At 40.6% G+C, this 14,571-nt stretch overlaps 1 protein-coding gene across 5 annotated transcripts in view; it reads left to right on the forward strand.

The window, feature by feature from the left end:
* The window catches only part of ZNF462 (zinc finger protein 462), a 135,358-nt gene that overhangs the window by 84,909 nt on the left and 35,878 nt on the right, over positions 1-14,571 (forward strand). For 4 of the 5 annotated variants that reach the window (XM_063129154.1, XM_063129155.1, XM_063129156.1 and 1 more), the window contains exon 7: positions 5,377-5,568. The exons of the other annotated variant lie outside the window; for it this stretch is intronic. In XM_063129154.1, the coding sequence (XP_062985224.1) occupies positions 5,377-5,568 (192 nt within the window). The remainder of the gene's footprint in view (positions 1-5,376; positions 5,569-14,571) is intronic. 5 annotated transcript variants of the gene reach the window in all.

Genomic DNA, 14,571 nt, shown 5'->3' on the forward strand with positions numbered 1-14,571 from the left:
GAGCAATGGGGGTCTGTGCTTAAATGCAGTTTGCTGCATGTCGAAATGTGCATTCCAAGAGACTGCATTCCCAATGAACGTTTTAGCTGATGTTTTTGTGGGTTTGCAGTGGCTTCATTGCTGTAGTGCACCAAAATAAGGAGTGTTGTTCAGGGAAGTTTGCCTTCTCTCCCTGCAAACATTTATGTACCCGATCAAGCTGTCTCCCCTTTTTTAAAAAATGCTGAAAATAAGGATTACATTTTGATGGGTGTGAAAGTGTTCATGTAACTCAACTGCTGTGGTTTGGCTCAGCACTAGTAAGAATTAGAATAGTGTGCAGACTGCTTGTGATTTGAAACGCAAACTTTTTGCAACCACCCCCAGGCTGGGTGGGTGTGTTGAGTGGGAATTTAATCTGATAATGCTAATATTTTTGGCCATAGTCTTCATTAGCAATTTTGTAGCAGTAGCCTGAAGGTAATTGGGTCTGTGTTGCTGACTCATTAGCTCATGGGAACTTGGGCATTCATTTCAAAACCACGAGCTCTGATAAGGGCTGCCTACTGCAGAGGTGTCTCTTAGCTAAACAGCGGGAATATTTATGTTGAGTTCTACAGGGGCACCAGTTTCTTAGATAAAGGTGGTGAGAAGCTTCAATCTCATTTCTCATTTTAAATGTTGTGCATTTTATATTGATACCAGTGTGTTACTTGAGCATGTTATCATCCATAACTGTATCCATGCCAAGTCCTGTTTCTCACTGCTTTGATGAGCACATCATGGCTTTTGATTGGCATTGTGCGGTGTCCTATGAGGAGTTTTTCTCCCCTATGCAGCAATTCCACCTGTGAAATAATCCCAGGATTTTTTTGAAGGGGAGGGGAGAGGGGTGGGGTGGCGCCAGGAATTAACTCTTCCCGGACGGTCTTTAGTTTAGTGTTTACTCTTCCAGGTTATTTGAGATCACAGAATCTGCTTTCCATTGATGGAAGGACTCCGTTCATGAAAAGTGCCTCTGCCCAGTTTTGGGGAACCCCCCTTCTCCCACACTACAGCTCACCCCATTCAGCAGGGTCCCCCATTTGCCTAGCATTTTCAAGGGCTGGCGGGAGTGGGTGGCAGCTGCGGGGAAGAGGGTCCGTGGAAGTCCACTTCTGCCAGCCCAGTTGCACGTGCCTAAATCTGGAGCAGGTCATTTGCTGCACTGGTCGTGGGGCGCCTGTAGTTTATAAACAATCATATGTGATCCAGAAACATTTTACTCATTATTTTTTTTTACAATAAAGATGTACTTACAAAATTGTATAGCCTCTCTACCGCCCAGAGAGCTTCGGCTATATACCTATTTATATATGGGTATATAAATTTAATAAATAAATAAATAAATAAAATAAATTGACTGTTTCTTCCCAGACGTTTTATTCGTGAAACTATTCACAACCGCCAGCTTCTCCCCTTGACACCCCAGCTAGTCATGGCAGAGGTTTATAAAACAATGAATGGCATGGATAGGGGAAATAAAGGGAGATTATTTTCCTTCTCAGATTAACAGGATTTGGGATTACCCAATGAAATGCATCTGCAGTAGGTTCAGAACAGACAGAAAGAAGTACTGTTTTTACTCGGTATAGAAATAGCTTGTGGAATCCTCTGCCACCAGATATGGTGCTTAGCCACTAGTCTAGATATTTTTTTTAATGGGTTACAGAAATGCATGGAAAACATGCCTATTAGCCATGAGAGCTAAATGGAGCTTCAGTGCATCTGAATACCAGATTCTTGGGACAAACAAAGGGGAGGCCTGTGCTGTTGTGCTTCCCAGAGACCGGTTGGCCACTGTTGCAAACAGAACGCTAGACCAGGTGGATTTTCCTTCTGATGTAGCAGAACTGTTCTTCTGAGCTCAGGTGTGTTGCATTACATGTTTGTGCTACTCAGTGGTTCTTTCATTTGACTTAGCTGGGAAATGTCCAGATTTGGTATTAGCTTCTGGGGACTTTAAGAAACAAAACAGAAAACTGAACAATGTTTTGATTTAGATGCACCACCATGTACTGACCCCGATCACTGATACATTGGATATAACAGCATAGCTACAAATCCTACTTAGGCCCCTTCATTTGACCTGTTGCCATGACTTTTGTTTAGGCTGGTGTGAGCTTGCTTACCTAAAATATGTTACGAAGCTAATCTTTTTCGGTTTGGGCAATTTAGACTAATTAATTGTAGAAACTCTTATATTGTGTGTGGGTTCTTTTCAGATTTGTTCATTTGTGACTAGAAAGATTGGTGGGTGGGTGGATTACATTGTAGGCAAAAACTTAACATCTTGGGTGTAGTGGTTCAGCTTATCAGGCTGTGGCAGCAACCTGTAAAAGAAGAAACATCGACCCTATTCTTGTCAACATGAAAATGAATTTACGCATTGTCCAGGGGGGCAGCGGGATTCCTTTTCCCAGTTCACCTACATTCATCGCAGGAACCAGCTACCCTACATACACTGGATATAACATGTATGTGGCACTGAGTCCGACATGGATAGGCTGAACAGAGTGCGCGGAAGCAGTAATGTGGGGAAGTAAGGTTTGTGTACCTGCTTTGCATGCAGGGTTGCCACTTACATACTTATGGGTGATGTAAACCAGAGGCAGGACAGGAGGGCCTGATCTGCACAGTGCCTTGATTAGATGTATTTTTATATATTAATGAAGGAGTCGTGTAATACATGTCTGTGTTAGAAAAGAGGGTTGCCTCTCGCAATATTCTCTTGTAGTCTTCAGTCCTATGGTACATGTCTACTTTTGTGAGGAGTGTGTCTCTTCTCTTTGCTGTTTTACCTCATTGGTCCTACAGTTGGTCCAACATTCAGTTTGAAGTCCTCATTCACTTCCTACTTCTTAAGCAAATTATATCTCTATTTGAAACTTCTCTTTCGGGATACAAATCTAGGGTATACTTTGTACCACTATCACTTACTGTTGGGGCGTTTGGCATCTGTGCTTTCTATACCAAGCAGTCTGAGCTGTCACATTTTTGGATGGTTAATAAATTTGCTTGCTTGCAAATACAGTCATTTCAGGACAATTTTTTAAAAGGAATTATTTTGATTTGTTTTCCTCTAGTCTCAATACTTTCCCAACACACATTCAACATTGTGTTCTGTGTAGCCCATTTGTGTGTTCAGGTTAACTGGTCTTGTACCCAACCAGGAGCTCAGTTGGTGCTCTCCCTTGTAAGACTGTCTGTTATCCCCCTTGTGGAGAAGTGAACAACTGATATTTATTTGTTTGAATGTGCGTGGGCACTTCCTGACCTTGGGCGAACAACCAAGTGCCCTTACACCTTGGTGCAAAACTCTTTTCTTGAGTATATAAGTCAGGGTTTTCTTAGTGGCAACTTCACTCGGTATAAATGATTGTCCACACAATAAGCATTAATGTGTGATAGGACTACATTGTTGGTCTCAAAGTGAGATTATTTTCAGGAGGCAGATGCTGTCTCACATCACAGCCCCATCTTGGACACCAGGGTGGATAAAAATCAATGATTTTTTAAAAAATAAAATAAAAAATAGGATTTTTTTATTTAAATCGGATTTTTTTTAATAAAATGCTTTTTGAGGGAAAAAATCTATCTAAACATAGTTTTCTATTTAAGATACATTACAGTCCAAATGTTATTCATCATGAAATAAGGATTAGTTTTTAATTATGTCGCATGAGGCTGTATATTCATGCAATGTTGAAATTTTTTGGTAAATTAATTCCATTAATCCATTCACAATGTCATGCTCTTCCAGAGGTTTCTGTAAGATTATTGGGCAATTTTTTTCTATCTAGAAGATATGATCACAGATGCTTGGTTTTACAGTTCTCAAAACTGTGAATTTGTGTCTGCAGAGATCACAATCCCATTGTTCCTTTGCAAATCTATGTACACAGGATCAACCCCTTACCTCTTAAGTGTGCTTTTTATATTGTATTTCGTATGCATGTTTTTAAATTGTTGGTTGTTTTTATGCTTTTCATGGTTTTAATTTTTTTGCACTGCCCAGAGAGCTTCGGCTATTGGGCGCCATAAAAATGTAATAAATAAATAAATAAATATGTGCTAAGTTTTTAAAAAATCAATGAATAGAGTGCACTTTTTGGGGGGGGTGTCACATCATTAAATCGAGTCTTTCTGAGTAGTGATTTAAATCGTGATTTAACTCAAATCCACCCTGTTGGACACGTTAGCTTTCATGTTATGACTGCTTCCACATAGACTTCAAAAGCAGCTTTTGCAACTTCTGTATGGCTTGGATCGCATTTCCTATTTGCATGGCTTTCGTCTATCCTTTGGCTCCTATAGCACAGTTTCCATCTGGCTTTCTAATCTTCACTGTACGTGGCATTCTCAAGAGCTCTCCATATTGTAAACTTGCTCTGGCCCAAGTACTGGTTATGCTGAATCTAATTCGTAGGCCCCTATTTCACAGTGTTAGATCGGTATAAGCAAGTAGTATCAGTCAGATGGTTTCAGTTGGGGAAAATGGCTGTTAGGGAACTGTAGGGAAAACTATAATGGCAAGAGGTGCTACCAAGTAGAAAGATTTTTATGGAGAACAGTATTGCAAGAGTTTTCTGAGCCTGCATCAGCCTTTTTCTCCAGTGCTGTAGTCTTTCCTATTTCTGCTGTTTTATTTATATATACTCTGTTGTTCTGACTTTCAAGAAAACTCAGATGGGCTTTTCTCCCCTGTCAAGTTCACTTCCAGAGAGAGGAAGCTTAATAAATAGCTTAATTTATTCCATTTCTCCCCCACCTTTTCTTCTGATACTAGTATTTTATAAGAGTATCTGCACTTCCTTGCCCCTGACCTCATCACATGAATCACAATTGTGCAAGGGCCACTAAGAACCATTTCACATGAACGCCTTGCTTGTGGTGTCCACTTCAGCCCTTGGTGTTTCCCTCCTTGAATCTTGGAGGTTGACTTGTTTGCCCCAAGCGAAAGCTGCCCACCCTGCCCCCATTGCCTCCGTCAAATGACCTCGTGTGACTTTAGGTGGCATCCAAATTGGCAAGTTGTAGTTGTGGTGGATAAATCAACTGGCCCGCTTGCCATCTGCAGAAAACTAGCACCATGGGCTGAAGATGGCAGCTTCCATGAATGGCAGGAGTTGTATGCATTGGCCCTGAGACAAGTAGAAATAGGACAGATAAAATGATTTTACTCTCTTTTTAGGACTACCCAGAGGAGGAACCCATGGGATTCTCACTGCTGAGTTCAATAGGAGGAGAAAGATTTCCCCCCAACCTATCCCCATCCTTCCTTCCTTCCGTCCTTCCTTCCTATTTTTTCCTGTCGTCTTGTGAGCTGATGACTTGCCTGTTATTTCGCTCACCCAGGTGAACATGCCTACAAATGCTCCTCCTGCTCATTTTCCACCATGACAATCAGCCAGCTGAAAGAGCACTCCCTGAAAGTGCATGGGAAGGCACTGACACTACCAAGACCACGCATTGTCAGCCTTGTAACCTCGCATGCTCAACATGCCTCCAAGAACCACACTACTGCTGAAGAAGTGGAAGACTCTAATGGTAAGAGGTGCTTCCAAAACCAAACCAAACCAAACTAAAAAATAAAAAACCACCTAGAGGGAGAGCTTGGATTCTTCCCTTCATTGAGAGGGGGGGGGGGGAAACAGCTTGAGCGAGAAGTAGTTTTGCATTTTACAAAGAAAATACCCTTTTCAAATAGCCAAATTGCAATTCGAATGAATGTTAACAAAGATGAGCTGTGCTCATTCATGCTCAAGCCCCATAATTGGCATGCTAATAGTTTGATATGCCCACATTTTTCATTTAGCGTCTTGGGGTCCTATATTATTAATACTTCACTACTTTAGAACAAAAGAAGCAAAAGTATGTTGCAGGCATTCCCCAGCTGAGGAGTACAAGGTAGATAGTTGTTGTTGTTGTTGTTGTTGATAATGATGATGAAACAAGCCTGAAATATTATCCATTTTTGGTTGTCACCATTAATATCGTAGAAGTGAGTGATATTTGGGGAAGTAAACATATTAATTCACTTTTATGCCAGCCCATTTAGTGTCCGTGCTGATGTGCTGGAGCCCTTCTTTAACTATGGTTAAGGGATGGGTTATGGAATCCCTCTATCCAGCACTTCTCTATAAATTCCTGCATACTGTTCCTCAATCTTAACCCAGCCTTTGAAGTTGGTTAACGAGTTCTAGTGAAGGGAAACCTGTTAAGCATTAACTATAGTTAATGAGTTTGCCAGCATACCCCTTAACCATGGTGAAGGGTGGAGGAGGGAACAGGCCATCCCATTACGTGGGCACATCTCTCGAACAATGGTTAAGGGACAGTCCATGTTACATCACACTGTCCCTGTGATTTCTGTAAGAAATATTGCATCTGTGAGGCAATATTGCATTGTGGGAGTTATGCTAACTCTGTTTCGTTAGAATAATTGCCGGGTGTTTGAGACATTTTGCCTGCAGTCGGGCGTTATCTGCTCCTGGGAGATCCTGGGTTATTCTTACAACATGATCAGGTAGTATATATAAGGCAGAACGGACTCTAGCTGGAATTTTGTATGTCAATCCTGATAAACCTGCTTGATTTTAAGAATCTATGAATTTTGGTCATCTTGCAAGCTGGGAGATCCTCTCTTCCAAGCTGAGCCTTCTGAAAAATCCAAACGATGCAGAAGGGAGCTAGACCGTGGGTACAGCTCTCTCCTGCTCTCAGTAGATGTTTCAGTTCAATTTCAATAGATTCATCTGCCCCCAGGAAATTGTGTCTGGCAATGAGCCTGTACTATGGTGAACTGTTAGAAAGAATAGTTAATCATAAATGAAAGCAAGCCCAATAAATAAATTAAGCAAAACAGGCATTGCTTTTTTACTTTTTTTTAAGTACAGGGCTACGTTGGGGATGTATACCTGTCCCTTATTGTGGATTAACATAGTTGGTTTTTTGCTAGTGAAAAGATGAGTACAACAATTCTTGTGGGCTTTGGTGACTCAATAATTTGAACCCTTGTTTATCATCACTGAGGGCCATTTCAACATGGATTTTGCAGGAGCAAAATCCATGTTGGACACCAAGTGTACACTCAACAAGAAGCTGTAGCCAGTTGTAGCTACTGATGAGTGTGGTACATGTTGGTGAAACTGACATTATATATTTAAGTGTACACCCAAAGCCATAAAGTATAAAGCAGTCCAAAGATCTATTAGAGAAGACCTGTGTATCTTCTCAAAATATTTAACATTGGTGATATGGGGCGGGGGATTCCTTTCTTTTTAAATAATGTTTTCTTGGTTAGAGCCTCCTAATAATAAGCAACCAGTCCACGTATTGTCAGGAAGGATGTCTCTGTTAGCGAGATCAGCTTCAGAAATAGAGGGAATGTGTTGCAAATACCCACTCACCCTTTACTAATAGGTTTATTAATCAAATTATTTTTGACAATTATGGAAGCAACCTACTAAAGAGACTGTCAGATTACAGGTGTTCAAATAATCAAATTGACATTCTCAGCATCACTTGCGAAAGAAAGAAAACCCTCCAGTAATTTTCTAGACTTTGTGGTGCTGGTTTTAGGCAGTATTAATTTGGTCTGTGGTAGTGACTTGGTATGCTTTTGAATTTCTAGAAGGGAATTGCATAAGCTACATGACTTTGGATTGTTTTTACATTGCATAGTGCTTATGATGCATAAGGAATAGATAAGAGATTACTTAAAAGTATATAGAAAGCAGGGGATATATGTGAGTTGGATATTTATGTCCTACTGAGGGGAGTATAAAGTGTGGAGTTCATTCAATACATACACAGTTGGGAGAATGTCTGTTGTTTCGATGTGTATAAGCAACCTATATTTTAGGACAGCTGTTATCTAGTTAATTTGCTGGTGATACAAAATTGGATCAAAATGAGAGTAAGTGATGGATGGGCATGGCTGGGGGTGACATTAATAAGAAAAAACTTGGTATTTTTCATGAATGGGGGACAAGAGGCTAGAATGTAGCCTTTGAAGACGGTTCGGAAGCTGCAGCTTGTGCAAAATGCAGCGGCCAGATTGATACAAAATTCAATATAAAATGCACAACCAGGATAAAACCACACAGCAGAAATTGATATAGATTAAAATACGGAATTAAAACAGCAAAGTATAAATTTAAGTTAAATTAGGTGTTAAAATACAGAGAAAATAAAAAGATCTTCAGCTGGCGATGGAAGGAATACAGTGTAGGCGCCAGGTGAGCCTCTCTGGGGAGCTCGTTCCACAGCCGGGGTGCCACAGCGGAGAAAGCCCTCCTCCTAGTAGCCACCTGCCTCACTTCTTTTGGCAGGGACGCACGGAGAAGGGCCCCTGTGAATGATCTTAAGGTCCGGGCTGGAACATATGGGAGGAGGCGTTCCTTCAAGTAACCTGGCCCCAAGCCGTTTAGAGCTTTGAATGTTAGTACCAGCACTTTGAATTGGGCCCGGACCTGGACTAGCAGCCAATGAAGTTGTAAAAGGACTGGCGTGATGTGGTCTCGCCAGCCAGTCCCTGTTAGTAAACAGGCTGCCCTGTTTTGTACCAGCTGAAGTTTCCAGACTGTTTTCAAAGGCAGCCCCACGTACAACACATTGCAGTAATCCAAACGAGAGGTTACCAGAGCATGGGTAACTGTAGCTAGGCTAGTTGGTGCAGATGTGTTTAGTGGTGGACTAAGAGCTCTCTTTTCCGCAGCATCGCAGACTGCTTTTGCAATGGAAGGGATTTTCAAAAGCAGTTTAAAATATTTCAGGGAATGTATGCTGTTAAAGCAGGGAGGGGGGGGTAATAAAAATGCCACTGGGCATGCCCAATGTTTGGGCACACTTAAGGTAGCTCGATGGATCCCAGCTGTAATGTTTTCTTCTTTGGTGACCACAGATGTGGCTTGAGAGTAGCCATGTTGGTCTGTTGAGGACTTGAGTCTGTTTTGTCAGAGGCATGAGAGTTAACACTGAGGCATGAATGTGATAAAGTGGGCTTTAGTCTATGGAACAGTACATGTATTAGTCTTTAAAATGCCACAGGAGCCTTGGTTGTTCATAGGTCAGTAGGAATTTGACTTTATAACTGTGAAGGGGGTTTCTTAAAATAAGGGAGAATTGATACCTGGTCCTGAAACAAATATTTAAAGCAAAAGTTTCTGTTCCACAAAGTTCTGTACTTCAAATTCATACTCGAATGCATTTGGGAGCTTTTCAGGAAAAGTTGTCAAAGAGGTTATTAATGTTTCCTTTTTTGATTTATGACTACATAATTCCTAGGAGACCTAGTATGCTGAGATTCTATCACCTTAACTTAGTTTTGCATTTTAAAATGTAGGATCAATGCAATAGCTATTTCTAATGTATACTTTCTTATTTAGTAGTTGGCTTCAGTATAAATGATTTGCTTTAAATAACAGTGTGTGTTATGAGTTTAACTTTGCAGTTCATAATTCTTATGTATTGGAATTATGATTTGCAGAGTCCCAAACTGCATGAATCATTTCATTACATCAATAGAAATTCAGACTGGATCTTGCAGTATACCCACTTCAGAGCTGTAAAAGGAAATGAGTTCTTGAATTTGTATTCATGTTGAGAACCCGTGTTTGTTTCAACCACTTTAAAAAGAGTGCGAACTTTATTTTTTGAGGGGAAATCCCATAGCAATTAAATTGCCAGCCGTCCATACATGAGTTTCTAAAGATACCAAGAAATTCATTTAATTTACTTATGTATTTTAAATGTACAGTTAGTTTTGGTTTGAAGCAGTAGTAGAAATGAGTACAGCTGATATATTTAGAAAGAGGAATGTTCCGTCAGGAATTAGGGTTATTAGAAATTATTTTAATTACACTGGATTCTTGCAGAGGTTATTCTAAGCCGGGTTAATCTTTGAAGACTGTTGAGAATCAAAACCTGAAATCCTTTCCAGAGGCTGGATGTATTTATTTCCCCCTCTAAGACCATGACCTACAGGCGTGCACACTGCCTGCATCTGCACATCAAGGTTCTCTTAATTGCATTACAATAGCAATCTACCCCTCAACCTGCTAATCTTGTTGAATTAAGTTTAAAAATCAATGTGAAGTTGGATATAGAAAAGTTCTGCAAAGAAAACTGGAAGAATCCCCTGTGGGTCAGTTTAATACTGCCGGATTGCCTTATTGTGTTAGGCATTTGGTGGTGCCCCACCAGTTTATACACGCCTTCCTTTATTGCATGTGGAGTCCTTCTCCCCTTTCCGTTTCAGAGTTACCTATGGACCAGCATTTTCACTAACCATGATTAGCGTCAGGCCCAAGTTTGTCTCGATGTTTAGGAATAGATTTGCGAATGGTTGTCTGAGTTAGACATAGCTCTAAACACAGTTAAGTCTGAAACTGAAAGGGAAGAGGGAATGCCAGCACAAGAGGGGAAGGGAGCCATTTGTGAACCTGCTGGATGCTTCCTATCATATGATCATTGTTAGGAGATTGGACATTGTTGGATCTGAACCAGGCCACCTTGGGTGAAATCTTGGGAGACTCCTCCCCCACCTGGGATGTACAAGACGTGCCTCTTGGGGCCACTTGTGAAACTGTTACTAAGATCAGGTGCAATAGGTTTATGTTCCCTTTGAAACAAAAGATTATATAGACTGGGAAGCTTCGTAAGAAGTTGCTATGTATTATTCCTTTATCATTGTGTGCTTTTTCAGGTATATAATATGTGTTACTACAGCATCTAAGCTGCTTTGGACAGCTATCCCCTTTGCCTTAAAGCCTTCCTATGTACCATCTGTTTACATACCTATATATGAATATATTTAGAGATTAGCTCTCATCAGCTGCCCTCAGAGCTGCTCTTTAAATTACATTGGGGTTTAAAAAAAATATTGGAGTTTCATGCAATTACTTTTCTGGGGGGAAATGCTCATACAAGCACATACTGGCTTCAGTTTCCTTTATCGATGCCCCACCCCATCTGCTTTTTAATATTATAAGGTGCAACCCGTGAGGGAGAAATCCTGAAAATAATCAGGTGCATTCATAGATGGGAGTGAGCTTGCCTTTCTGAGACCACATTCCCTTCTTCTCTGTTTGGCTTTGTTTGACCTGTAGCAATCTTGGCTGTGCTTACATGGGTAAGGATGCTATGCCACCTCCTCTATGGCGTTGGCTAAGAATGTGTTGCAGGCACATTGCTTAGGGCAAGGATGGGAAACATGCGGCCTAGAATCATAGAATAGTAGAGTTGGAAGGGGCCTATAAGGCCATCGTGTCCAACTACCTGTTCAATGCAGGAATCTACCTTAAAGCATACTTGACAGGTGGTTGTCCAGCTACCTCTTGAATGCCTCTAGTGTGGGAGAGCCCACAACCTTCCAAGGTAACTGGTTCCATTGTCGTACTGCTCTAACATCTGGCCTCTGCAGTCCACCGATCCATCCAAGGTTTGGGGGGGGGATCCCACAAAAGATCTAAAAAAAACCCACCTTTGTTTTTGCAAACAAAATGGCATTTGTAGCTGCTATGGAGTCCCAAAAGGGTCAAAGTTAGCTTGAAAACAAGCCTTTTTGTGCTACTGCCAGCTCAATGCCATTTTATTATTTTGTATTTTTAAAAATTCTTCCCCTTCTATGGCATCTGCCAGGTGTGTGTGTGTGTAGCCCATGGGGGCATTTGGGATGTATGTGTGAAAATGGCCCCTGGAACTCCTGAAGCTGCCCATACCTGGCTTAGAGGTAAACCAAAAGCATGAACAAGTTCTGTTTTTGTAAAACAAAATTTGTTGCCCACTTTTCGTTATAAAATAATCCCAAAACAGGGTTTTAAATCTCTAAAGCACAGTAAAAACTTGTAAAGCTTATAAGTTTCAGGGCCAGCTGTATTTGAGAAGGGAGAAGGTGTTTCACAATCAAGGTGCGTGTATCAAGAACGCCTTCTCTCTGGTTGCTGTGTATCAAACCTTAGGCAAATAGGGCCAAATTAAGGTGGGAATCTAGAAAGAGGCAACTTTTCAAGGTGAGGGAAGTTGGCATTAGACAGCATTTGTGAATTTGTTTCCTTTCTACATACACACTGGGGATGGATACTAATTTGACCCCTGTGTCAGTCTCTAAATTGAAAAAAAAATGAGTGTCCCCCTGCCACAGATATTCCATGCTTTGTCTCCAGTGAATGCCCCATCTCCACTGAGCCCTGCCTGACGTGATTTTTCTGCAGGTAAGGTCAGCAACTATCCTTTGGCCGTTGTACAAGCTTTTCATATACAGCATAGTGGAATGGGTAATCACTTTATGACCATTGGGTGCTTTTTTAAAAAATGAAACAGCAATCTTCCGTTTTGGATAGCAGGAAATGACCTCTCTGTTCCCGTCTCAGAGCCTCTGTGCTCACTGTCATGTTCTTGCAAAAAACAAAATTGCTAGTTCAGCCATGGTCATTGGCTGTGCTGATTAGGGATGATGAGAGTTTGAAGCTGTGGAAGGCTGCTCTAATTCCTGCGATGCTAATTTTTGTTTGTTTATTCATTTGTTTGTTTTAGTAGATTGGGACATAGATACTCTCTTCTATTCTTCGAAGGAGAGAAAGTATTACAAATACAATTCCCAACTATTCCTGAAACTTAGTGATCAGACCCTCTTACACTACATGAGCCAAGAAAAATATTTGTCCACTTCATATACAATCACAATGCCAGTAATGTTCAAAACAGGAGCTTCCTTTTTATTATTATTACCGTTGGGAGATTTTGTTCCAAGTTTTCTTAGTGTTATATGCAGTAATTTTTAAAGGAGTAGCTGAGAAAAGGAAGGGAAAAGCCAGCAGAGGGCAACAGAAATAGGTTTTTGCTCCAAATTCTTGCAAAGCAGTTTAGTAACTTACTGGAACATCCAGAGCCATAGGTTCTTAGACATTTGAGGTTTTCCTTTATTGAAAGCCATTGCATCATGAGGATATTGAAATGAAAGATGTTTGCTCTGACTTGTTGGAGCTGGGATGAGGTATAAGCTTTTCTGAGGAGCTCTATTTTTGTCTTAAACTCTCCCTACATGGGACCTCACTTTTACTGTGTGCACATTGGCTACAAAAATCACTCTAGACCTGGAGGGTGGTTTTATTTTATTATAGATTTCTATTTTATTAACAGATTTCTATCCTACCTTTTAGCATTCACCTTCCCAAAGATAAATAGTTAAAACAATATAGAATTACAAGCTATTAAAACAATATAAAAACAACGACAGCATTAAGTTACATTAAAACAACCACAGCATAGAAAACAATTATTAAAACACTGTGCAGTAAAATCACACCAAAGAAAACAGGAGAAAAACAGGGTTTAGGGGATTGTGCATACCTCCCTGGAGAGAGTATTCCACAGATAGAGGGTTACCACAGAGAAGACCTTGTCTCTGGTACTCACACACCTAATGGCTCTCACCAGTTGACTTTCAAAGGCAATGAGATTGTTATTCAAAGAAGAAAATGTAAAAAACAGGGGTCACTTGAGTGTGTGGAAGCCATGGGATATGCTTAAAGAGCTCCTTTGGCATTGGGCATTTATAAAATGTCAGTGTTAGTTTGGAATACAGCATGAACTAGCAGTGATTTAATACCTCTCGTAAAATACGTCTGCAGTATTTCTACTTGAATGATGAACTATGTAGATTTTGGAAGATTTAATACACAAGTGGCAACAAACTCCTAAGGAACTGTAGTGGCTGTCCTTTAAACAGGAGCTGGTGGGTAAAGGACCTACCTGTTCCACATACAAAGACAAGCAAAATGTAGATTTGCATATATAAACTTTGCTTTTATTGTTTGTAGAGGAATAAGAAACAGACTCCTTTGGTAGAATGTCATCTACAACAGTAAAATGGTTTAATGCTAAAAGAAAAATGATTATCCTAGTTCAGAGGTCATCAAGGCTCACCACTGACATAGAAAACGAACAGCATAGTTTTATGTCATTGCAGTTTTAGGAATTACCAAATTGATGAGAAATGGAACTGTGGGGGAGCAGCTTATAGTGACTTGGTAACAATGAGAATCAGGCTACCATTTCCCTTCCTTTGAAGAGCGATAGAAATGAGGATCCACCTAGCTGTGGATCCTTGGGAAATCAAGAAAGTGAATGATGGTAAACATCTAGATTACCTCCAGCTGCTGCACAAACAAGTGAAAGTGTACAATAAATTAGGGGAAAGTTATAAGTTATCTGGCAGAAAAGCGATACTGTTACTTCCAACCTTCATTGCGGCTTATCCCTCACTTCCTGTTGTGATCACTCAGCATCCCCAGTAATGTGCTGACAACCTCCTATTTATTTCTTTTTACAGGCAAAAAGAGCACCTTGTGTGTGCACATGTTCATAACACATTTCATTTGAGATGGAAGGAGATTAAAAAAGTAACAGGAGGAGGAGTCCAGCCCAGAGGCTTATGTCGTTCCAAACTGCTTGGTTTTTTATTAATGCTGGGCTTTCTCTTGGGAAAGCTACTGAATAGTCAGCATGGAACCAAGAATGATAGGAAAATTGGGCTTGATACAGCAT

Source organism: Elgaria multicarinata, chromosome 6 (assembly GCF_023053635.1).
Source record: "Elgaria multicarinata webbii isolate HBS135686 ecotype San Diego chromosome 6, rElgMul1.1.pri, whole genome shotgun sequence".
Classification (NCBI taxonomy): Eukaryota; Metazoa; Chordata; class Lepidosauria; order Squamata; family Anguidae; genus Elgaria; species Elgaria multicarinata.